Source organism: Lutjanus erythropterus, chromosome 2 (assembly GCF_056507025.1).
Source record: "Lutjanus erythropterus isolate fLutEry1 chromosome 2, fLutEry1.hap2, whole genome shotgun sequence".
NCBI lineage: Eukaryota > Metazoa > Chordata > Actinopteri > Lutjaniformes > Lutjanidae > Lutjanus > Lutjanus erythropterus.
Genome location: NC_139318.1, coordinates 42705789 through 42731150, shown reverse-complemented (window position 1 = coordinate 42731150; position 25362 = coordinate 42705789). Strand labels below are relative to the sequence as shown.

General features: G+C 41.7%; 1 protein-coding gene and 3 non-coding genes across 4 annotated transcripts; all 4 read left to right on the top strand.

The window, feature by feature from the left end:
- The first annotated feature begins 6970 nt into the window (after positions 1–6970).
- Positions 6971–24559, top strand: ahcy (adenosylhomocysteinase). Its single transcript, XM_084740626.1, has 11 exons — positions 6971–7122; positions 11095–11285; positions 13651–13726; positions 20310–20462; positions 20956–21068; positions 21304–21511; positions 21858–21945; positions 22048–22165; positions 22345–22467; positions 22577–22648; positions 24349–24559. The coding sequence occupies exons 1-11, from the start codon at positions 7095–7097 to the stop codon at positions 24478–24480; spliced, it is 1302 nt and encodes a 433-aa protein (XP_084596752.1). The 5' UTR covers positions 6971–7094; the 3' UTR covers positions 24481–24559.
- On the top strand, positions 13259–13395 carry LOC146332228 (small nucleolar RNA SNORA17). Its single transcript, XR_014772646.1, has one exon. It is a non-coding gene; the product is annotated as a small nucleolar RNA SNORA17 (small nucleolar RNA).
- Positions 20091–20227, top strand: LOC146332227 (small nucleolar RNA SNORA17). Its single transcript, XR_014772649.1, has one exon. It is a non-coding gene; the product is annotated as a small nucleolar RNA SNORA17 (small nucleolar RNA).
- LOC146332226 (small nucleolar RNA SNORA17) lies at positions 20622–20758 on the top strand. The gene has a single exon (XR_014772647.1). It is a non-coding gene; the product is annotated as a small nucleolar RNA SNORA17 (small nucleolar RNA).
- Positions 24560–25362: the final 803 nt, after the last annotated feature.

The window sequence follows — 25362 nt, the reverse complement described above, 5'->3', positions numbered from 1 at the left end:
ATTTCTGTGAGCCATGTTTTATGATCTATATGAAGTAGGAAACTTATTTCAGGTAGATCATTGACCCTTTAATAGAAAAGTAGCCAATTGAAATTGGTTAATAGTGTTTTTTTAATCCAGAAAAACTGTTGTTCCCCTGTTTATTTGTCTGAGTTTACAGGCCAGTCTTGCGCTGTCCAATATAGCATCAACCTGGACGTACGGTCCAAATTCAAATGTGGCATCTATGTATAAAATACTGTGGCAAAAAGTGTTTAAGTCAATGCTAGCTTACCGTAGCTCAGTGTTTCCCAGCCCTTCTGGTTTTTGACCAAAAGCATTGCGTGTACACATGAAGGATTTTAAGAGGTTTTAGAAGATAAAAGTAATATTTCACAGAAAGCAAAAAATAAAACCCTTAAATTGTCTTGTGACCCCTAAAATATGTCTTTTGGACTGCTTTGGGAGGTGGGAACCACTGTTTGATTCAGTAGGGTCATCAGCTTCCTGGTCTTTACGGAGTTTGATTTGATAGTGGATGATTCATCATGAGCCTGGATTTCTTTTTAAGCTAGATCGGCCAGAGGAACGCAAGAACAAGCTCAAACCTGCAAAGCTGCAGGCGCATTCAAAGTAAGGAAGTTAACTCACTTGTTAAGCTGTCAACTCACTTTCAGATATGACGGGCTGCTCTTCCTTCCCTTAGAGCAAAGTTATAATCACAGTTTTCAGAAGAGGGTGTGTATGCTGTAAAGAAACCACCAAGATATTTATTAATTAAAAGATATAAGTTCAGTTATTCCAATAAAGGTTTTAATACCTATACGTGCAACAATAATACAGCAACGTTCTAATTGAAAAGTTGATAACTGACATCACTGACATAATTTTGGGCATCGGACTCAGCAAAACGTGCCACCTCAGACAAATAAATAATCATAAATACATGTCCATAATAAAAGAAAACTATCTGCATTGTTTGAACTGGGTTGTAATTTGGGTGAACCGACTCTTTAACAGGACAGCGATTGTTAGCTAGCTGACATCAAAAACAAAGATCAGATGGATCGGTAGAATGATCATTTCTCTGTCAAAAACTGCAGTGATATCGTTCAAAGGTACTCATACATTTTCAGGAGTAGCGGTCCTCCAATATGGCTGTCAGAGAGAACATGTAACGCCTTCTCTGTTAATCTCTTTAAAGTTGCACATGCCTGACACCTCCAGCGCCTTGCCTGTCTGTGGTTTAACAGTGCTGTACTCTGAGAACCTCCTACATTAGCTGAATTAAAAGACGATGTGTGTGTGTGAGTGTGCGTGATGTTTTTCAGCCTTTTGACACAGTGACCTCTTGTGAATATTTAGTCAAACTGAAATGGTGAGCTGGAAGTTGTTTTTTTTTCCATTTACTCTTGACTCACCTGTCATGCAAATTTGATTTGAATACTAAAGGACAAACATGAGACGTGTCGGTTTCATGTCGGTCTTCGTGATGAAACAGCTGTAGCTCCACTACCCTCCTTCTATCAGCAGACATGTTTTTATGCGTGGACGGACTGAGGTCAATCCAGAGACAGATGGTAGAGTCTGTTATTTAAACATAACCTACATCTTTAAACCTTTGCTCATTTTTTTTGTGATGCAAAAAATGGGTCGACCCCAGTCCTGATATTTAAAGACAAATTATTGAAAAGAAACTTGCATATGCCAATAGAGTTTGTTTTTCTTTTTTCCTGTTTTTTTTTTCTGTTTACCTCAAATATCACTCATATTCTATCTGGCTGCACAGAAACACAGTGTGACCTGTAGCCGGTACTAAGAGGTTGGATATTGGCAGCCATGTTGCTCTGTTACTGGGGTTGTATACAGTTTATCTTAATAAAGTTGGGATTAAATGCAAATGTTAGCACAGTTGCATCTGTCCATATAGGAAAAAGAATTTCTCTTTCATGCCTTCCTCAATCAGCGATCATCTTGTAGTGACAGTCACGTAATGCAGCAAACAAGCCAAGTTATAGCCTAGATTATACTACTGAAATGGGTGACTGTATCATATTATGTGAGCTGTGGGTTCACCACCTTCAACCAAAAGGCAGAAGATAATGCTGCCTTCGGAGCCTTGTTGGGCAAAGCCTCTCTTCCTCTGGGCAACTGCCTCCACAGTGTCCGCAGCTGTCCACGTACACTGTCAGTTCAGGCCTTCAGACTCACACGGGTGAGGGCCTGCAGCTGCCTGGAGGCCTCCCCGTTGCAGACATCGTCACAGAGTCGACAGGATGACTTGACCTAGAGGATTTATTTTACTCCAAAACACGTGAAGGGAGCTCATACGGCAGCTTCTGGGGACTGAAATGTCTACTTAAGTCCACTGCACACAAAAATAAAAAAAAACGACCCCCTTTTCCAGGATCATGCACTTGTTTCAAGTAGATTTTAAGGCACAGCAGGAGAATATGTAAGTTCAATCAAATCCTTAAAAGTTGACATTGATTGCTCAAAAGTAGATGTCACTCGGCAACCATGAAGCACTGCCATCATTAAATTTCAACCATGTTCTTATGCAAATGTAAACATGCAAACACAGCCCTGACCCACGATTCTGCTCCACCAGCTGCTACAAACCACGACCTCAGGAAGTGTTTTCAAGCCTGTAATTAAGTTTTTTTTTTTGTTCTCTCACCTGCCAGTGTGGCAGATCACTGAACATTTCTACCAGCCACTCAGCTGTTGTCAGCTGCTTCTTAAATCTATATGTAGAATACTTAAGAATTGTGAGCACTGCATCAGTTGTACCTACCAGCACAGAAGAAATATGGAATATATCACATGCCGTTAATCCCTGACTAATCCATAATTGTGTTTTAGAAATAAAATTAGCTAGCCGCCTCCAAATCACATTTGATATTGGATGTATTTTTGTGTAGGCCACCCAGTGCAGGATGAGTCATCAATGATACTTAAATGTTGTACAGGAAAAGAAAACATAAAGATTAAAAGGACAGTTCACCCCAAAATCAAAAATACATGTTTCCCCTTCAACCTGTGGTGTTATTTATCCATGTAGATTGTTTTGGTGTGAGTTGCAGAATTTTGGATCAGCTGTAAAGACTCCACTCTAATGGGACTAAATGGCACTCGGCTTGTGGTGCTTGAAACACCAAATAAATACACTGGAAAAACTCAACAGCAGTGTCCCTGTCCAAAAATCATGACCCGGTTTCTAAAGATAATCCACAGACCTTGTTGTGAGCAGTTTTATGTAGGAACTATTTTCTTTCTATGAGAAAGAATGTAAATCTGTTGTTGTATTTTACAATTTCAATTAAAAAGAAAGCAGTGGAAAGATTTTATACATTTGGCATCTTTTGCAAAAAGCAACCAAAATCCAGGGATGCAGGATAAGAACTTGTTACTTTGTTAGCTTGCTAACACACTGTTATAGTGTAACAATATTTAAAACTAAATGTAAAATTCTGAATGTTAACACAAAAATAATGCACTACAAAGAGGCTGCTTTTGTATAAAGCTTTAAAATATTCAATTTTTCATAGTCTGTTGCTCAGAGCTGCTACTTAACACGTCGAAATGTTCCAAATTCCACACAAACAAAGCTTTAATAAGAGGTGGGATTATGCATCTCTTTTATACCAAAAATCCTTTGACTGGATCTGCACATTTACACAAATCAGTCCTCGCTCTCACTTTCATATGTGGCACAAAAACGCCGTTGTTCTGAGCTCTGATCCCATGACACTGTTTGTGGTGCAGACGGTAAACTGAAGACCTGAATACATTTCATGCAAAGTTCAATGGTGAAACTATTTGTTTATGCGTGCAATTTAGGTGTGAAAATCTACATAATGATATGCAGTCTTACTGTTTTTTAACATTGAAAACAATTTAAAGTTCTCTTCTCATAAAAATGTTTAAATACTTTTTACTAGCTACTTTTAATTTAATTTCTTTGACACTTTAGTTTATATATCTCATGCAGTTTTAATGGCACAACAATAGAGTGCCACCCGTGATCTGCACCAGCAGTTATTGTTATTATTGGCTGTATTTATAATCTACTTAAATAATAAACAGAAAAAGAATAAAATAATCCTACTGTATCAATAATCCTACTTAGAAGTTAAAGTATTATTCTTTGTGTGTTAAATATTTTAAAATCTGAACAAAGAACTGTTTGTTTGACTTGGAGCATTGAGACCAATTGGATGCAAGACCACTTGAAACATGCTCTTAAATTAGCTGTAGTGTAGTGTTTCTGTGAGCTGAGTTTAGCCACTTCAACTTGAGACTTAGAGTCTTTCACTCCATGTTTCTAGACCGACGTTATAATCACTACATTTCTCAGCCATTTATTGTCATTTTCGGCACAAATGTACGGCACTGTGCGTATTCTGGAGCATTTTCTTTTTAAAAACAGGATATTTGATCTGTCTCAGCATGTTTGTGAATCACTCATAAGTGACATCCTTCCTCACTAAAACTCCAACAAAACATTAAAACCCAAATAACTAGGAAACCTGACAAGAAAATGTGTAGTTTTATTATATTATTAGCTATCTTTTAGGTTATACTAATTATCTGGTACGTTACACCTGTTAAATTCTTCTTTTTGGTTGGAGCTGCTCAGTGGCCGATAGATAAGACTGTGGTTGTAGTAGGCAGCTTCCAGGTCTGAATGTGTTCCTGCTAAAGAGAGCACCGCTCTCAGTGTACCTGCCCTGAATAAATAAAAGTTAAAAAAAATGTATGTCTGATTCTCTTTGTACTGTGCATAGATGTGCAAGTACATACATTGGAACATCAAAATGACTGGATCCTTTTCAGATTATTAAAAAAAATACTGCTGGTTGGGTCGAACTGTTCGTATTCCATCAAACTGCAGCAGTTTTTGTGCAGTTTTAGCCAGCAATCACCTGTGATACAAGAAAACAGAGTCAAAAGTTCAGTTTTGCCTTTTGAAAAGTTGATCACACAAAATACAGACTCACTTCCCTCCTCTGCGTTACTTTGACTTTTTGTTCAGGGTTTTTAGTGTAAAGTTACAAAACGCTGTTGAAAGCAGCTTCGGTAATCGTACCCACTGACTCCCAAAGCCCACATCAGTCGATCACCAATCCGGTATCAAAACCACACGTAGTTGTAAAAGAAAGTGTGTGAGGACCTCTCTCCTTAGTGACACTGATACAAGGTCCAGTGGAGGAAATACCGGAGCAAAGGCCAAGGCTGGGGTTGGGGTAAACATTAGGCAACAGCTATAATTAGTACACACACACACGTTTTAAGTGCCACTACTTTTTAATATTGTATTCTTACTAACTTAATATTTATTGCTGCATCTTGTGTATGAAAGGTGCTATACAAACAGTTTCTTCTTAATATTTTGACATGTTCACATATACTTTATTATTATAAACATCAGTTTATAGATACAGTATATGATCTTTACACTGAAACTGTTTGAAGTGCTTTATCTTCTATTTTGACACACCAGCTTGTGCTTTCTCAGCCGTGCCGTGTTTCGATGCCTTTTATCCAGTTGGGTCTTTGTCATTTTCACAGTTTTAAACAGTTCATAGAGTCAAGAATAGTTTAGTTTAGACAATCAGCCATGCTAGTATCTCCCACAGGCAGCTGAGTGTGGTTAATTTCATTCATTCATTCATTCATTCATTCTGTATGTTTTATGGTGTCCCAGGGGCAACATCTTTTGCTACTGTGCTCATATTAACCCCACCATTCCTCAACAAAGTAACAAAGCCAACAAAGCAGACTATATATAGCTTCAGCCAACACATTTATAAATCCACACCAGACTCTGACGTAACATAATTAAACTGCCTTTGAGTCTAATCCTCACCAAAGCAAAGAGCAGATGCTCAGCTACCTTATATCTTCATTGTGTTACTCAGCTGAAAATCCAGTCTTCCCAACCCTAGTTTCCACCTCTTTTTGGAAGCTGGAACAAAGGTCGGTATCTAGTGTCTTGTTTGTCCATTCTGGGCTTCTGTAGAAACACGAAACATAGTGCAATGTTTCTCAGTCCTGGTCCTCAGCTACCACTGCCCTGCATGTTTTAGATGTTTCCCTGCTCCAACACACCTGATTCAAATAAACAAGTTGTTGTCAGGCTTCTGCAGAGGCTTGATGATGAGCTGATTATTTCAATCAGGTGTGTTGGAGCAGGGAAACACCTAAAACATGCAGGACCAGGACTGAGAAACACCGACATAGTGGATTCTGTGAAGGAGGACCCACATCTGCGATAGATACACACAGCTAATTCTAGGGTAATGAAAACACGATACTTATTTTCAGGTGATTCAACACAAATTAAAATGTGCTTAGAAATATTATGTTATATTTCTGTCTTATTTTGCTTGTAACCCCCTGTCAATCTTACACACTAAACATTTGAGACAGACTGTCACTAATTTGGGGTATGTGGTCTAATGTGTGTCTATTGTAATTGAGGGTCCTTAACATAAAAAAAAGTTTGGGAACCCGCCTGTTAACCTACATTATGTTTTGGTGAACTGGGGTATTCCCCAGTTCCAGCACACAGTCTCCTGAGCGTCTAGAAAAGCCTGCAGTACAACATTCATGTTAGCGCAAGAATTTAGCCTGTGTATGGAACAAAATGTATTGTAAGTGCTTGTGCTTGATCCAAAACTATCTTGTGATTTACCGTTTGCGTTATATTACAGCAGGATATTTACCGTTTGCATTATATTACAGCAGGATATTTACCGTTTGCGTTATATTACAGCAGGATATTTGCCATCCTTGTCCAGACCAAACTTGTTCCAACTACTCGTTCCAAAACACTCACGCCCCCACACTGCACCTCAAGATATCATTGGCCGTCTCACACCGGCCGTTACCCAATCAGATCACTCGTGCGCGGGGCGGGAGCTGCTGCAGCCAATAGGAGTCCAGAGTAGGACCGCGTTTGAACCGCCCTGTCGCGTAAACCGCTCTGAATGTCGCTTCGAAGATAAAAAGCGAGCCGTCATGAATCTGTCCCTCCCTCTCTGCCTCTGTCTGTCGGCTAGGCTGCCGCTACACCCAACCTCACCGGAACAAAACACCAGAGAAGAACCATGTCTGAGAAACTTCCCTACAAAGTTGGTCAGTATCAATATATATTCTTTTAACCGTGGTTATGAGATAAGCTTTCGTAAAGTAGGGCGGCGGTGTGCTAGCTAGCATGCTGTGAAGTTTATGGTAACGTGCATGCTAACTTAACGGCTCTTCTCGCAGCCGTTCTTAGCCTTAAAGCTAATTATGCAACAAAACAGTTTAATTGGATGTTTTCTACTGATTTGTTAATAATTCTAGGGTTAAAAGCTTTCTCATGACTTTGTTACTGCTATTGTTAACTTGCTAGCTTGTGGTAAATTGTATGGCGTTGTTGTTGTTGTTATTTAGCTTAGCAAGGTGTTAAACTAGCTTGTTTGCTGTTCGTAACAGTCATTTTAGCTTGTTTCTTGTACATTTACACTTCGAGTTAATTCAAATCTAAGAATGAATCGACATGTAACAGTCGTACTAGCGCCGAGCATGAGTTGCACTGTGAAGGAAAAACGACATCCCACACCTCTCGGGAGTTGTAGTTCAATAGAAGAGCCGGAGGCATCGCGTTCCACGGCATTGACCGTGTTTGGAAACTACAATTCCCATGAAGCCTGACGTTTCGCCGTCAGCGTTTGCTTGAGTGACAAGAGCAGGCAGAGACCGAGCTGCACTGTATGTAACTTGCATGCCGTAGTAATACTGGGGCTGCACGTGGTGTTCTTGTGCTACAGATTTGAGAGCTAAATGCCCTCGATTTCAACGTTTTCGGGAAGTTTATTGATAAGAGATTAGATTAGAAAATCTCTTTCTATTGCTTAATATGTCTTTGTTTCTTAAGTGAACCCAACTTAGGAGGGGGAAATAAATTTTAAAAAATGCTGCCGATGTAACTTTTATGCAGAGAAAATAAAGAAATGCATGTAAAAATGAACAAACGGACAATAACAAGTTGCATTCAATTTAACATATCAGGCAATGCATGTAAAATAAGATGATGATGGATATTATGCATTAAAATAACTTAAATTTAATTTTATCATTCATCATCATGTACTAAATGTCTGCAAGTAGTACAAAATTAACACCAGCCAAATGCAGGTAAAACATGCCAGCACCTGGTAGATTTACTTCTCTCACCAGCACGTCATAAACAATAAGCTATTTAGCTGGTAGAAGTTGTACATTCATTAGCCATTTGGCCAGTGGACAGAAAAGTTAATTTGACATGCTGTGGCTGTTGTGCGTGTGAAGCAGTTGGTTAGAGGCAGAGCAAGTTACACAATTACCTGCGAACAGATAGCTGTGGGGCAAAGTCTACACATTTTCCACCAACTTAATATGATTAAGTGTCAATAGTTCATCTCAGTGACTGAGTCTATCGAGGCCATATATATATATATGTGTGTGTGTGTGTGTGTATATATGTGTGTGTGTGTATATATATATATATGTGTATGTGTGTATATATATATATATATATATATATATATATATATATATATATATATATATATATATATATATATATATATATTACTACAAGTAGACAAGAAGTGAAATTTATTGCGTTTTGCCTGTCGTAAATTTTATAATTTTGATGCATGAAGTTAATTGGTTTGGCAGAAGGTAGAAAGACTATGATAAATACAGCTTTATATAGGAATATATTTTATTACTAGAACAGTCACAAGTGCTGCTGTGTTTCTCCATTGAAAATGCAGTGATAAGTTGCTTTTTATTATGATTTTTCTCCAGCATTTTCTGGACTAAATGACTAGTTGAGGAAATAATCTGCAGTTTAATTTATAATTAAAATAATAGTTTGTGGCATATCTTATTGTTTAGTGATTATTATTTAATTCTAAGACATTAATTACTGAAGGTCTCTTGAGTTCTACATGCAGGTCTTTCTCCATTCTCTTTTCAAACAACTGGCCTGATATGAACTGTTGGCACAAAGTTTACCTCGGTCATGAGGGCACTTGTACCTGTGGCCATAAACTATACCCCTATGTAAACAGATCCTGCAATACTGCTTTAAAGAAGACCTGTCATTACATCGGCTTTGCTTTTTCACACTGAACCGAACAACGCAGGCTTAAACAGAAGATAAGATAAAGCTATAACTTTATTGATCCGACACTGGGAAAATTTTCATGCTGGCATTTCAGAAGCAAAAGAGGGGTGATGTATGACAACAGTGTCTGTCTCATCCCGCCGGCTCCCCCTATTTTACAGACATTGTTTCGACTGTCCCTCCCCTGCCGGATTAATGGTGGAACAGCATTACCTCCATATTCATGCATTTAAGAATGGCAAGACAGGATAACAGCACAGCATTCGTGCCTTTAATGCACCTTATAAAAGGGGCTTCTGACATGGCTTTGGTGGATAACTGCATTCCAATGCTGTACTGTTTATTGGTGACTTCAGGTAGGATTGAAACCCAGTACCTGCTAGTATCAGTGCCTTGCTCATGTACATACAGGGCCACACAATGAACCCCCCCCCCCCCACCCACCCCCCCAAAAAAAGAGAACTCACTCACTGACTTTTAGTTTAGTCACTACTTTGACCGCAGTGTGAACCTGTGTCCCTAATCTTCTCTCTGGCTGGTCAGTCAGCCCAGTGCTGGTTCAGTGCAGCCCGGCTGAGGTGTGTTTGCACATGCACAGGCTGGAGCCTGCCTCTGTTGTAGAGGTGGAAGGTCAGTTGTACTTTGGGACTCACATCCTGCACCGATATGTACCTGCAGCATTGTTGAGCCTGTAACATAGGACTGAGTGCTAACAGAATATTTGAAAAATGTTGATCACCCTTTCCTCCAGCTAGACCCACCTTTACACAACACAAATGCCATTTAGCCTGATATTTAATTTGCTTGTGTGTTGAGTTTCTCCTCACTCATCCTCCACCTGACAGTGAGTGACAGGCTGTTTGCCTTCATGTTTTCCAGCTTATAAAAACAAATTGAGTCATGCAGCTCCAAATGTGACCTTATGATGTAATTTGAACGATCAGCCTCTGTTCTTTGGACTATCTGTAGTGACAGTTTTAGTTTCATAGAGGGACATAAAATGATTTGGGGATAAAGTGCTACTAGAGAAACAAGAAGTGAAAACAAGAACAAGGTGATTTGATGTGCTGTCCTTGTAGAAGTTACTGACAGCGTATCAACTCTTGTTCATTGTTGCACACTTGTTCTGACATGTTATAAAGAGATCAACTTTGAATAACTTGTTGCTGTGCTGTGTCAGTCACAGCAAAACTCTTGTTGCCTAAAATTACAAATTATCAAAAGGTATTGATTATGGACAAGATGAAATTTAGCTTATGTTGCCCTTTTTCCAGTATTGTTTAAAATCCGTAGTTACACTTCCCAATATTTCCATTTAGTAGGATCATGCCAGCCACTCTCCAATAAACTTGAAAAAATAAAAAAGCAGATGTGCAGCAGCTGTCTGGAAATGAAAGGAGTGACTGTACGTGCAGTAGACAGCTGTGGTTGTCAGTTTTACCCAGTGCAGCGACAACATGGTTACCAGGGAGAAGGATTTGTTCTTCTCGCGTTAGAAAATGACAGTATATTGCATGCATCAGGCAGAATATTAGCGGACAGCCTCATTTATCTGTCTTAAGACTTCTCCATTTAAACTACAGCAGTTTTGCTGATTTCCAAACACCACATCCTGATTTTTCTCAAGAGATTTAACAAGTGTGGCAGGACATAAAATAATTTAATGTGTCAGTTTAAATCCTATGTAGAGTTGTGCCAGCGTTCAGGCCTAGTGATATAGTCAGTTGAAATGATAGCTTAATAAATTTTGTTTTAGTTATTACTGAACAATAAGTTGTATTTAAGTCTATTTTTAAAATTTGATAGTGCAATTTGACTTATTAGGAGGATGTTATTGACTTGATTTGATTTGACAGATTTAACAGTTGCAGGATCAAGAGGACTTGTGAAAATGTTTATTGTAATCTTCATAGTTGTAAATGCCTTCAAGATCCTATTTTCTCTCCTAGCTGACATCAGCCTGGCCGAATGGGGGCGTAAGGCCATCGACATCGCAGAGAATGAGATGCCCGGTCTGATGAAGATGAGGGAGCTGTACGGCCAGTCCAAGCCTCTGAAGGGCGCACGTATCGCCGGCTGTCTCCACATGACCCTGCAGACCGCCGTACTCATCGAGACCCTCACCGCCCTCGGAGCTGAGGTGACATTTACTAGCTATTGATGAATATTTAGTCATAGAGAGAGCATTGATGTTCATGTCTTCTAGAAAAACATTTTCCATTACAGCAACACAGAGATGACATGTAATGTGCCAGCTGCAACTGCAAGGTTACTAATTTTGCATTGAATAAAAGTTGTTTTTCATCTCATAGTGGCTGCAGGCACATTTAGTTTACTTGTTTATAACTCCTCTTTGAATTAGTGATGCACCAATACCATACCAGTATTGGTTATTGGTCCCATGTCGTACTCCTGTACCCGTGCATCCCTACTTTGATCAACACAACTACCTGACGTTTTTGTTATTAATTCAGTCTCTCATTCTTAGTAGATAAGACTGCAGCAATAATGGTAAAATAGTGCAGGAAAAAGAATAAGTCACAAATCACAGTGATGGGTTTTCAATAGCAAAAATTGGATTCATTAAACTGCTATGTATGTGATGTATAAGATATTTGCATGGTGCAAATTTGGGTCATTAAGAAACGTTTCTAAGATGCTGTGATCTAGTGCACTAGTCATTTTCCTATGGCAAGCAGAGAGGCGTTGTCCATTTTAGAAAAGAAGCATAAAGGCCCGAAACACAAAAAAGAAACACAATCCTTTTTAATTATGAGGCCCAACATAATGTCTCTGGTACAGTGGACTTTGTTTCCACTCACTTCCATTAACATCTTCTGGTTGTACATTTTTAAGTCCAGTTAAACTTTTCTAGAAACAGAACATCTCACTGAAAGAGCCAAGTATGGTTCAGTTAAACTTTATCCTCCCTTGGTTTCTTCATTCATATGAAGCATCATAAATAGTTTGTGCAAAGTAAAGACTAACAGGTTACCAAAACATTACCAAGATTACCACTAGAAAAAACCCTTGAACATGTTAGCTATTTTGGCACAAATGTGTACAGACTAGTACTTCAGAAAAGAGAACAGTTTGGTTTTTATTTACTGTATAACTTTCGTCTTCCAACTTGTGAAAGCGCACTACAGCAGTATTTCCTGAGAGAGTGCAACTTTATTGATTCATTTATCTTGACGAACTCTCTCCCAGTCTGGGACTTCTGTCTCTCCCCCTGTTTGCCTCAAGGCCAATGTGTTCTGTTATCATGTTAGTTTTTATCTTTCTGACCAGGACTGGTTTTGTCTGGAGGGAACCTGCACCCTGAGAAGCAGCACAGAATAAATGACCTGCTCTGTCAGCCTGGGGATTTTTTTCCCTCTATCTGATCGTACTTCTTTCATTTGGTAGTGATGCTCTGTTTGTAAGGTAGATTAGCAAGCAACACAAAATTAAAAAAGTGGAAGGTTCTTGTTTTGTCTGTGTATTCTGATAGGTGAATTGTAGATGCTCAGTGCCTGAATGGATTGAAATTGACTTCATAGTACCGGAGAAGAAACTGCTGGCTGTGAAACTCACTTTTACATGCAGCTGTACAGTCACCAGATTTCCCTCAGCAGCAGTATGTCTCTACCATAATGCAGTGGCAGGTCTATCATTTCAGCATTCAGAAATAATTGGAGACACAGTTTTTAAGAGGGTTGATAATTCATGACAAATTAATTCAATATTTAACTTAACTAATGCAGGGTGGGACCAGAGATCCTGAGTGTTTTAACTGTTTTCAAAGTTAAAATGCTTGAATTTAAAAATGCTTAGTTGTCCACATGTTAAATCTGCACAGTCACTCATGTAAGACTAAAATCCATTCATATTTGAAATGAAACTTTTTGTCATTTATTTGTCTTCTGGTGCCTCATAAGATTGACTGATGTGGCGCTAAAGTGCAAAGAGTGTTCTGTTATTTCCGTTTGGCATCACAATTTGTGTGACGATAAAGGAAGTTTTTGGTTTAGTTACCTTAGAAGTGATCGAAATTTAGTCTTAAAAGTTGTACAAACCCTGTTTGCAATATTAATTACCAGGTATTATTATTGCTCATGTGTCAAATGATTTAATGCCCCTTGAGGCGTTGCAGCCCAACCGTCAGTGTTGCAGCTGTGTCATAAGGTGGCAGAGAGAGACAGGTGGTAGTCTGCACTGAGACTCTGTAACACATTGAGTACTCGGAGTGATTTCTCACCACCAACACTTTGACAATCTCACAGCTAGAGTACACTCTGTGTTAAATTACCCAGTAAAACAACTGTTGGAATAACTACGTAGAGCTCAAACTATGATGATGCTCAACTTCATGTAGCTGCATGATAGCTGTTTGATGCCAAATGAGCTATGATCATAGAAAAAGCATTTTTAGAGGCAATGAATTGAAGCCTAAACTCATAAATTGTGTAATTTTTGGAAATGAATTCATGACTGTCGCTGACGCTGTCGGTCTCCCTCCTCAGGTTCAGTGGTCGAGCTGTAACATCTTCTCCACTCAGGATCACGCTGCTGCCGCCATCGCCAAGGCTGGCATTCCAGGTAAGACACACCACCTCTGTGATTACTGTATATGAATTATAAAATGATCTGGTCAAGTTTGCACATTTCAACAATCTCTTTATTAGGGGGCCAAGCCCGCGGGGGCTGGGAAACGCGGATGCAAGCATACGCGTTTCCCAGTACCAGCGGTGCTGGGAACCCTATTGTTTTTGTTCAGATTTTTATTAGGGGGCCAAGCCCGCGGGGCCTGGGGACCGCGAATGCAAGGCATACGCGGTTCCCAGGACCAGCGGTGCTGGGAACCCTATTGTTTTTGTTCAGATTTTTATTATTAGGGGGCCAAGCCCGCGGGGACTGGGGAACGCGGATGCAAGCATACGCGTTTCCCAGTACCAGCGGTGCTGGGAACCCTATTGTTTTTGTTCAGATTTTTATTATTATTCATCTTTTCTATTTTTATTCTTCTCCCGATAAAACTCATGCTGCAGCCTAAACCGTACAAGTTTGGACGATGAAAATTTGAGGGCTGGCCCACACCCCTGCACGTACCTCAGACGCCAAAAATTGCACATGTCCGCCTGCAGGGGGCGCTATAACCAAGGACAACGCGTTTTGGCCTATAACTCCCACACCGTATGTCGCACATTCAAAAACCTTATATCCCCACATTCCTTGAATAGAGCTGAGTCACTTTGCAATTGGCCACGCCCACTTCCGCCTGGACGTCTTTTCCCGAAAAATCGCAAAAACTGGAAAACCTTCTTTTTCGAACTCCTCCTAGGGATTTTGTTCGATCTGCACGAAAATTGGCCCGGACACTCTTCTGCTCCTCCTGACCTAAAGTTATCAAAAGATTTTTTTTGGGTTGAAAATTCCGCGAATTATTAACGAACAAATTTCCGTAGCTAGCCGTAAAAATGGAAAATGTTGCATATCTCGGTCAAAGTAAATGCTATCGACCCCAAATCAGAGATCCTTGGTTGGCATGAGACTGGGAGCCTATGAGCTGAATTTGGCGAATGTTGGCCCATAGGGGGCGCTAGAGATATGGGAAGTTTATATCTCTAGAACGGCTGCACCGATTTCGACGAAATTTGGTCCGTACGACGTAGGGCCGGTCCTGAGGCCATGTCTTCAAGGGGGTCATGACAGGTCAATGTGGGCGGGGCTTATTACAAGATAAACAAAAAAATTTAATTTCTGCCAAAGTATAATACTTAGGGCTTTGAAATTTTATGGCTACATGTAGAATAGGACTCAGATCCCGCCTACCGAAAATCGCGTTCGTGCTCCACTAGGGGGCGCTATAACGCATTTTTGCCTATAACTTCCACATTTTAAATGACACGTTGAAAATTCTTATATTGCCGTATTCCCCGAATAGCGCTGGATTTTCTGACGTAGGCCCCGCCCACTTTCGCCGAAAATTCCCGTCGCTAAGTCGCCACATGTCCGAATCCTACTTTTTCGAACTCCTCCTACAGTTTAAGCGCCATCTGCGCCAAACTTTGCACATACGATGTCTAGACGTGTCTGATCTAAAGTTATCAAAGGAATTGTTGAACGACAAAAAATTCGCTAATTATAACCGAACGATTTTTTGGCTAGCTCAAAAAACGCATGTTGTGTCATATTTCGGTCAAACTAAAGTCTTTTGACTTCAAACTTTACACACTCATTCCAGAGGTCATCCGCAGACTCGGTGCCAAATTTGGTGTGGATCGGCCAATAGGGGGCGCTACAAACCCAACTAGGTGGCGCTATAACGCATTTTTGCCTATAACTTCCACATTTTAAATGAGACGTTGAAAAATCTCATATTGCCGTGTTCCCTGAAAAGCGCTGGATTTTCTGACGTAGGCCACGCCCACTGTTGCCGTAAATTGCCGTCGCTAAGTCGCCGCATGTCCGAAACCTACTTTTTCGAACTCCTCCTACAGTTTAAGCGCCATCTGCGCCAAACTTTGCACAGACGATGTCTAGACGTGTCTGACGAAAAGTTATCAAAAGAATTGTTGCACGCCAAAAAATGCGCTAATTATAACCGAACGATTTTTTGGCTAGCTCAAAAAACGCATGTTGTGTCATATTTAGGTCAAACTAAAGTCTTTTGACTTCAAACGTAACACGCTCGTTCCAGAGGTCATCCACAGACGCTGTGCCAAATTTGGTGCGGATCGGCCAATAGGGGGCGCTACAAACCCAAAAACATCAGGTTTCCCAAAATTTGCTCAGAGTCGTCCTAAATTCGCTGTGCATGATGTGAGTTCCCTCTTGAGGCCGACCGCAAAGTTACCTAATGATTGGTCATGAATACCGCAGCTCGGACGACGGCGCGCGTCCCCGCGATCGCCCCGAGCCCCGCGTCCCTCGGGGCCCGCGGCGGCGGGTTCCGAGGGCCGCTGGGGCCGGGTCACGCGGGGAGGCTTGGCCCCCGTTCATAACTGCTTGCAGTTCTAGTTATTATTATTTTTATTCTTCTCCCGATAAAACTCATGCTGCAGGCTAAACCGTGCAAGGTAGGGCGGTGCAATTTGGAGGGTTGGCCCACACCCCCGCACGTACCTCAGACACAAAAAACTGCACACGTCCGTCTACAGGGGGCGCTATAACCAAGGACAACGCGTTTTGGCCTATAACTCCCACACCGTATGTCGCACATTCAAAAACCTTATATCCCCATATTCCTTGAATGGAGCTGAGTCACTTTGTAATTGGCCACGCCCACTTCCGCCTAAATAATTTTTTCGCAAAATCGCGAAAACTGGCAAACCTGCTTTTTCCAACTCCTCCTAGGGATTTTGTTTGATCTGCACGAAAATTGGCCCGGACACTCTTCTGCTGCTCCTGAGCTTAAGTTATCAAGAGATGTTTTTTGGGTTGAAAATTCCGCGAATTATTAACGAACAAATTTGCGTAGCTAGCCGTAAAAATGGAAAATCTTGCATATCTCGGTCAAAGTAAATGCCATCGACACCAAATCAGAGATCCTTGGTTGGCATGAGACTGGGAGCCTATGAGCTGAATTTGGCGAATGTTGGCTCCTAGGGGGCGCTAGAGATATGGGAAGTTTATATCTCTAGAACGGCTGCACCGATTTCTACGAAATTTGGTCCGTACGAAGTAGGGCCGGTCCTGAGGCCATAACTTCAAGGGGGTCATGACAGGTCAATGTGGGCGGGGCTTATGACAAGATAAACAAAAAAAATTAATTTCTGCCAAAGTATAACACTTAGGGCTTTGAAATTTTATGGGTGCATGTAGAATAGGACTCAGACCCCGCCTACCGAAAATCGCGTTTGTGCTCCACTAGGGGGCGCTATAACGCATTTTTACCTATAACTTCCACATTTTAAATGACCCGTTGAAAAATCTTATATTGCCGTATTCCCCAAATAGCGCTGGATTTTTTGACGTAGGCCCCGCCCACTTTCGCCGAAAATTCCCGTCGCTAAGTCGCCGCGTGTCCGAAACCTACTTTTTCGAACTCCTCCTACAGTTTAAGCGCTATCTGCGCCAAACTTTGCACATACAATGTCTAGACGTGTCTGATCTAAAGTTATCAAAAGAATTGTTGCACGACAAAAAATTCGCTAATTATAACCGAACTATTTTTCGGCTAGCTTAAAAAACACATGTTGTGTCATATTTCGGTCAAACTTAAGTTTTTCGACTCCAAACTTAACACGGTGGTTCCAGAGGTCATCCGCAGACTCTGTGCCAAATTTGGTGCGGATCGGCCAATAGGGGGCGCTACAAACCCCAAAAAATCGAGTTTCCGAAAAGTTGCTCAGATTCCTACGAAATTCGCTGCGCATGATGTGGACTCCCTCCTGATGCCAACCGCCAACTTACGTAATGATTGGTCAAAGTGGGCGGGATTTATTACAACAAATCAAAATCACCACGCATTCTGCCTTTGGCACTAACAGTGCACACCCACTACAGTGAATACTGCAGCTCAGCATCAGACTGTGTCCTGACAATTGCCCTGAACTGGAAGGCCGCGGCTCGGACGACGGCGCGCGTCCCCGCGATCGCCCCGAGCCCTGCGTCCCTCGGGGCCCGCGGCGGCGGGTTCCGAGGGCCGCGGGGACCGGGATCGCGCGGGGAGGCTTGGCCCCCGTTCATAACTGCTTGCAGTTCTAGTTTTCTATTTTTATTCTTCCGTTGATAAAACTGATGCTGCAGGCTAAACCGTGCAAGTTTGGACGGTGCAATTTGGTGGGCTGGCCCAGACCCCCGCACGTACCTCAGACGCAAAAAACTGCACATGTCCGCCTGCAGGGGGCGCTATAACCAAGGACAACGCGTTTTGGCCTATAACTCCCACACCGTATGTCGCACATTCAAAAACCTTATATCCCCACATTCCTTGAATAGAGCTGAGTCACTTTGCAATTGGCCACGCCCACTTCCGCCCCGATTTTTTTTCCCGCAAAATCGCGAAAACTGCAAAACCTACTTTTTCGAACTCCTCCTAGGGATTTTGTCCGATCTGCACGAAAATTGGCACGGACACTCGTCTGCTCCTCATGAGCTAAAGTTATCAAAAGATTATTTTTGGGTTGAAAATTCCACGAATTATTAACGAACAAATTTCCGTAGCTAGCCGTAAAAATGGAAAATGTTGCATATCTCGGTCAAAGTAAATGCTATCGACACCAAATCAGAGATCCTTGGTTGGCATGAGACTGGGAGCCTATGAGCTGAATTTGGCGAATGTTGGCGCCTAGGGGGCGCTAGAGATATGGGAAGTTTATATCTCTAGAACGGCTGCACCGATTTCTACGAAATTTGGTCCGTACGATGTAGGGCCGGTCCTGAGGCCATATCTTCAAGGGGGTCATGACAGGTCAATGTGGGCGGGGCTTATTACAAGATAAACAAAAAAAATTAATTTCTGCCAAAGTATAATACTTAGGGTTTTGAAATTTTATGGGTACATGTAGAATAGGACTCAGATCCCGCCTACCGAAAATCGCGTTTGTGCTCCACTAGGGGGCGCTATAACGCATTTTTGCCTATAACTTCCACATTTTAAATGACATGTTGAAAATTCTTATATTGCCGTATTCCCTGAATAGCGCTGGATTTTCTGACGTAGGCCACGCCCACTTTCGCCGAAAATTCCCGTCGCTAAGTCGCCACATGTCCGAAACCTACTTTTTCGAACTCCTCCTACAGTTTAAGTGCCATCTGCGCAAAACTTTGCACATACGATGTCTAGATGTGTCTGATCTAAAGTTATCAAAGGAATTGTTGAACGACAAAAAATTCGCTAATTATAACCGAACGATTTCTTGGCTAGCTTAAAAAACACATGTTGTGTCATATTTCAGTCAAACTAAACTCTTTTGACTTCAAACTTAACACGCTCATTCCAGAGGTCATCCACAGACGCTCTGCCAAATTTGGTGCGGATCGGCCAATAGGGGGCGCTACAAACCCAACTAGGTGGCGCTATAACGCATTTTTGCCTATAACTTCCACATTTTAAATGAGACGTTGAAAAATCTCATATTGCCATGTTCCCTGAAAAGCGCTGGATTTTCTGACGTAGGCCCCGCCCACTTTTGCCGAAAATTCCCATCGCTAAGTCGCCAGATGTCCGAAACCTACTTTTTCGAACTCCTCCTACAGTTTAAGCGCCATCTGCGCCAAACTTTGCACATACGATGTCTAGACGTGTCTGACGAAAAGTTATCAAAAGAATTGTTGCACGCCAAAAAATGCGCTAATTATAACCGAACGATTTTTTGGCTAGCTCAAAAAACGCATGTTGTGTCATATTTAGGTCAAACTTAAGTCTTTTGACTTCAAACTTAACACGCTCGTTCCAGAGGTCATCCACAGACGTTGTGCCAAATTTGGTGCAGATCGGCCAATAGGGGGCGCTACAAACCCAAAAACATCAGGTTTCCCAAAAGTTGCTCAGAGTGTTAAATTCGCTGTGCATGATGCGGCTTCCCTCCTGAGGCCGACCGCAAAGTTACCTAATGATTGGTCATGAATACCGCAGCTCGGACGACGGCGCGCGTCCCCGCGATCGCCCCGAGCCCCGCGTCCCTCGGGGCCCGCGTCGGCGGGTTCCGAGGGCCGCTGGGACCGGGTCGCGCGGGGAGGCTTGGCCCCCGTTCATAACTGCTTGCAGTTCTAGTTATGACTTTGTAACTGTTTCAGCTAAAAAATACTTTTCATTCACCTGGTCTAAATGTATCCAGATCATTTTTGCAGCGAAGCACACTGTTGTTCTGCATGTGTGTCCCATTATGGCAGTGGAAGCTAGCTGTTAATAAAATTTTCATCAGCCTTATGGAAGTAAAGAGATGCAAACATTAAAGTTTAATTCATAAGCCATATCAAGGCTACTAATCCCCAAGTATTTTATGTCAAATGATTTAATGCCCCTTGAGGCGTTGCAGCCCAACTGTCAGTGTTGCAGCTGTGTCATAAGGTGGCAGAGAGAGACTGGTGGTAGTCTGCACTGAGACTCTGTAACACATTGAGGACTTGGAGTGATTTCTCACCACCAACACGTTAGATTTACTACCAATAGGTGGTGATATTCTGACCTCACTCTCTGACGCATTCACTCATTTCTTTTCTTTTTTTTGTGTAGTGTACGCCTGGAAAGGTGAGACCGATGAGGAATACGTGTGGTGCATCGAACAGACTCTGTATTTCAGAGACGGCCAGCCCCTCAACATGATCCTGGATGACGGAGGTGACCTCACCAACATGGTCCACCAGAAGTACCCCAAACTGCTGGCAGGTCAGTTTGTTTACACCAAGACTTTATTTTCTTCCCTGTTCCCTAGTGATTTCACAAGTTTCTTCCTAGTCAGTTAGTTTGTGCAATCAGCCAGGTTGCAGTGTTCATCAAGAGGAAAAATTTAAAAAGTTTTACTCACATTGTTGCCTGCTAGGTGGTTATGCCCCTTGAGGCGTTGCAGCCCAACCGTCAATGTTGCAGCTGTGTCATAAGGTGGCAGAGAGAGACTGGTGGTAGTCTGCACTGAGACTCTATAACACACAGAGGACTCGGAGTGATTTCTCACCACCAACAGTTAACCACGCTTTGTGAAGCTGCATGAAGTCAGTTCATAAATTATTCAGTAAACCTGCAACTGTCAGTGTTAACCATAGAGGGGCCAGTTTATGATAATGCACAGTCCCTTAGTTTTTGTGACATGAAAATCCTTATGTTGTAACTGATCACTATCTGTATTGGGAGTCCTCCATAATTTCATGACTTGCATTTTCAGGTATTCTTGGAGTGTCAGAGGAGACAACTACAGGTGTCCACAACCTGTACAAGATGATGAAGAAGGGCGAGCTGAAAATTCCTGCCATCAATGTTAACGACTCTGTCACAAAGGTAACACATTTCCACCTTTACGTGAGCGAAAATATATCCTAATCCTTATTAGTGAAACCATTCAATAATTTGGGAATGACCTTTTGAAATGATTAAAGCTGTTTGTATTGAGTGAAATACTTCCAGTAGAGTAACTGGGTCATAGAAATGCTGTGACTTGGAAAATCGGTTCAAAAAATAACTGACATCCTGTGAAATAATATTTTGAATATGTTGTCTGTTTCTCCTCCTGCAGAGTAAGTTTGACAACTTGTACGGCTGCAGGGAGAGCCTGATCGACGGTATCAAGCGAGCTACTGATGTGATGATCGCTGGTAAAGTTGCTGTGGTGGCGGGATATGGTGATGTGGGCAAAGGCTGCGTCCAGGCTCTGCGTGGGTTCGGCGCTCGCGTCATCGTCACAGAGATCGACCCCATCAACGCCCTGCAGGCTGCCATGGAGGGTAGGTGATGACTTTCAATAGTATATATGAAGAGAACTAAACTGAAACATGGGTAGGCGTTTGCCTTATGATTCAAATATTTCCTCGAGACTGAGCTTCAGAGCTAGAAAGATTGTACCAAACTTGTAATTTGAGCTGGTTAATGAACAAATTATATTCTGTACCATCACTATTTCAGTAAAACTTACCTATAACAGTAATAAAATTTGTTTCTAAATGAAAAGAGACAATATTTTGTCTTTAAAATGCCACCCAGTATTTGAGCTCTCAAAAGATCAAAGTCGTACCATTAATTCTCAAACTGTTGGCCCACAACATAAAACTTTATTCTTCTGTTGCTCTGTAGGTTATGAGGTTACCACCATGGACGAGGCTTGTAAGGAGGGAAACATCTTCGTCACCACCACTGGCTGTGAGGACATCATCCTGGGACAGTAAGTTTATCTGCCACATCACAAAGTGAAATTCAGTCCTGTCCCAAGTATTATGTAATTCCAATAACAAGTTGCGTGTTAATAATTGTTTGTCACCTTCAGTCACTTCGAGAACATGAAGGATGACGCCATCGTCTGTAACATCGGACACTTCGATTGTGAGATTGACATGAGCTGGCTCAACAAAAACGCCGCAAGTAAGATCAACGTCAAGCCTCAGGTAGGAAAACTGAAATGGACTTTCAGACTTTTTGTACCTTAAATTTTACATGTCGCAAATAAACTTTTCCATTTGAAGCTGCCTGTTGCTTATATTCAGTCTGTCCTCTTAGTTCTCACTCTAGCTGTACTTGCCTCTCCCACATCTGTCACTTCATCTGTAATCCTCCCTCTCCTCAGGTTGATCGCTATCTCTTGAAGAACGGTCGTCACATCATCGTCCTGGCCGAGGGCAGACTGGTCAACCTGGGCTGTGCCATGGGACATCCATCCTTTGTCATGAGCAACTCCTTCACCAATCAGGTACTTTCAAAGGCAGCAAGATTTCACCTCAGACCTTGACATATCAACATAACACAGTTGCTCTTGGAAAAAGTTTGTCTTTAATCTCATCGGCTGTCTTTTCCTGCAGGTTCTGGCTCAGATTGAGTTGTGGACAAACACTGCCAAATACCCTGTGGGAGTCTACTTCTTGCCCAAGAAGGTCAGAAACTTTAATATGATAATGGTGTATTTTATGCAGTCCATCACATAGAAATTAGTTTCACTAAGTTTGAAAGAGTGATAGAGGGCAAGTACTTGACTTGGGTTGTCCATAGCTGCAGAGACCTGATGGTAAAACTGTCAGTGTATCCATTGAGCTATAACACACAACATTAGCAGTGGTTTCAGTTGCAGCAGTAAGATGAAGATTCAACAGGAATTCTGTTTTTATTTTGTCTCAAAATCTAGTAAGTAGTTATATTCACATCCACCTGTAGGCTTCAGAATGAAATAAAACGCCTCCAGATTTCTAAAAACATTTATTCATGCCACCAGACAACAATTCCCCTAATTGGAGAAAGTAGAGAGTGAATTCATTATCTTTGCCAGAATTAATTCCCACCTGAATGTATTTGGTCGGTAAATTAATTTCAAGCCCTGATCGCAAAAGACCTCCATGATTACAAGAAGCAAAGGGTAGTTTAGTGCTTCACCAACTACAGCCTGTTTTTTTTTTAAAATTTCTACTGTTTAGTTGGTTTGAAATCCATTTGTTTAGAGGCCAGTCATGTGTGGTCTCTGTCAGTTCATTAAAGTAATCTATGATCTTGGATGATGTGCGTTTCCAACCTGTTTTCATCCAAGGCTGCTTTGGTATGAGATAGTTATGACAGAAAGCCTTTTAACACATTGGTTAAATTGTTATTTGTGAAACTGTTGTAGTTTGGTTAGGTTTAGAAAAAGGTCATGGTTTGGGTTAAAATAAGCACATGGAGCGAAACTAATCTTTGGTGTTTTACGACCTGGGAATGAAAATAGGCTGGCATCTTAAGCCATAAAATTACAGCAAGGAAAATTTTTGCAGCGAGTATTGCAGAGAGCAATTATGTTAAATGAGCAGGGTTCATATGGGAGGGCAGGAATTTTAAACCTGAGTGAATTGCAAAAATTAAAAGGGGAAGACGGAGCTGCTGCTGAACACAACAGCCTCATTCTGAGCCTGTTGAGCCCCAAATAAACCTTCAGTCTAACAGTAAAAAGCCAACAGATGATGTAGAGTTTTTAAGGAGCAGGGTTATGCTCGCAGAACACACCACTCCATCCAAGATGTCGTACACACACACACACACACACACACACACACACACACACACACACACACACACACGTCTCTTTGCTTCATGGTCCTTGAAATGATCCTCCTTGTCTAATAGAACAGAGAACACTGTTGCACAAAAGAATCGTCTCACAAATCTATTTACACTACTCTGACAGACTGCTGAGTCTGTTGGTTGATTGACAGAAAATGTGCTCTGCAGCTGCATGTATTTGAGTCCATTGGTTTTGAGCTTGTGGCATGACGCTTTCACAGCTTTACGAGCCATATTACAGGCTTTGAAATTATTTCTTCATGTCCTTGCAGTCATGTTTTGTGAAAGCATCAACAGTCATCCTTACAATGTTTTTACAATATCAAGGTATTTGGCTAAAATATTGTGATATTTGATTTTGTCTATATGCCAAAGTGAGGTCAGGTACTGCCAACATGGAAATGGCCAGAGCCATCACAATGACTCTTCATAAACCTCTGCGTGACGTCATGGACACTCTGACCATGTTTTATAGATATATGAGTAAAAGACAGTTGATTCATAAGATCTGACAGAAACTTTGCTCTCTCCCATTTCTTTGTCTCAACAGTTGGATGAGCAGGTGGCAGCCGCCCACCTGGACAAACTGGGGGTGAAGCTGACCAAGCTGACTGAAAAGCAGGCCAAGTACCTGGGTCTACCCTCCGAGGGGCCCTTCAAACCGGACCACTATCGCTACTGAGGCCCCTGTCCAGCTGGGGAGGAGGAGGAGGAGAAGAAGGTGTGGCTAGAAGGGTGTTGGTGTTGTGGTGGGTGAGAGCACTTGGAGAGTTTGGCCAGGTTGCACTCGATTTGGTTTTGGACTTCCAAATGTCAACTTTTCAGGGATAAAGAGACGGTTTTGTGGTTTTTTTTTTCCTCCTTAAATATCCCTCCATATCAATTGCAGATGAAATTTATTTCACAATTACATCCTGACATTTGGAGCAAACACCTTGTTCTGTTTTCCAAAGGTGAGATCAAACGATATCATCCAAATAACAGGTTGTGAATCTGTAATTTCTGGTTGAAGCAGGACTTTGCCCCAGAAAACTGCAGCGATCCAACGAGTCAAAGAAACATCCAACCCTGTATTTATCTGAAAACGTATTAGTTAGTCTCATCACCATCTTATTTTGCTCTGACACACACCAATGTCTTCAGTCTGCAGCTTTCTCTCCTTTCTATCTCATCAGTACTCTTCTGAAACACCATCAAGTGCTACTGTGGCTGTTAAAGAGAATTCCTCTTCTTGTTTATGTCATTCCCTCTCCATTTATGGAATAAAATGAACCCTGATGCTTTTCTATCTGAGCTCTTCTCTCCGTCTCGTCACGGCTTGAGTTGGAAGGTGACGGAACAGGTTTTTCCTAATGAATCCAGGCGACCGGTTTGGTGTACAGCGGCCTTATTCCAGTGTATTAATGCTGCTCTTTGTTAGCACTTGTTGAAAACTGTACTTGAACTGTGCAAGAAGACTGGAGATGCTCGTGACGTGCTAGGTGTTACTAGGTGTGTTTACGTATTATCCAGGTTGATCAGTAGAGAATAGAGAGACACTGCTGCCAAAGCAACCACCAAAGCA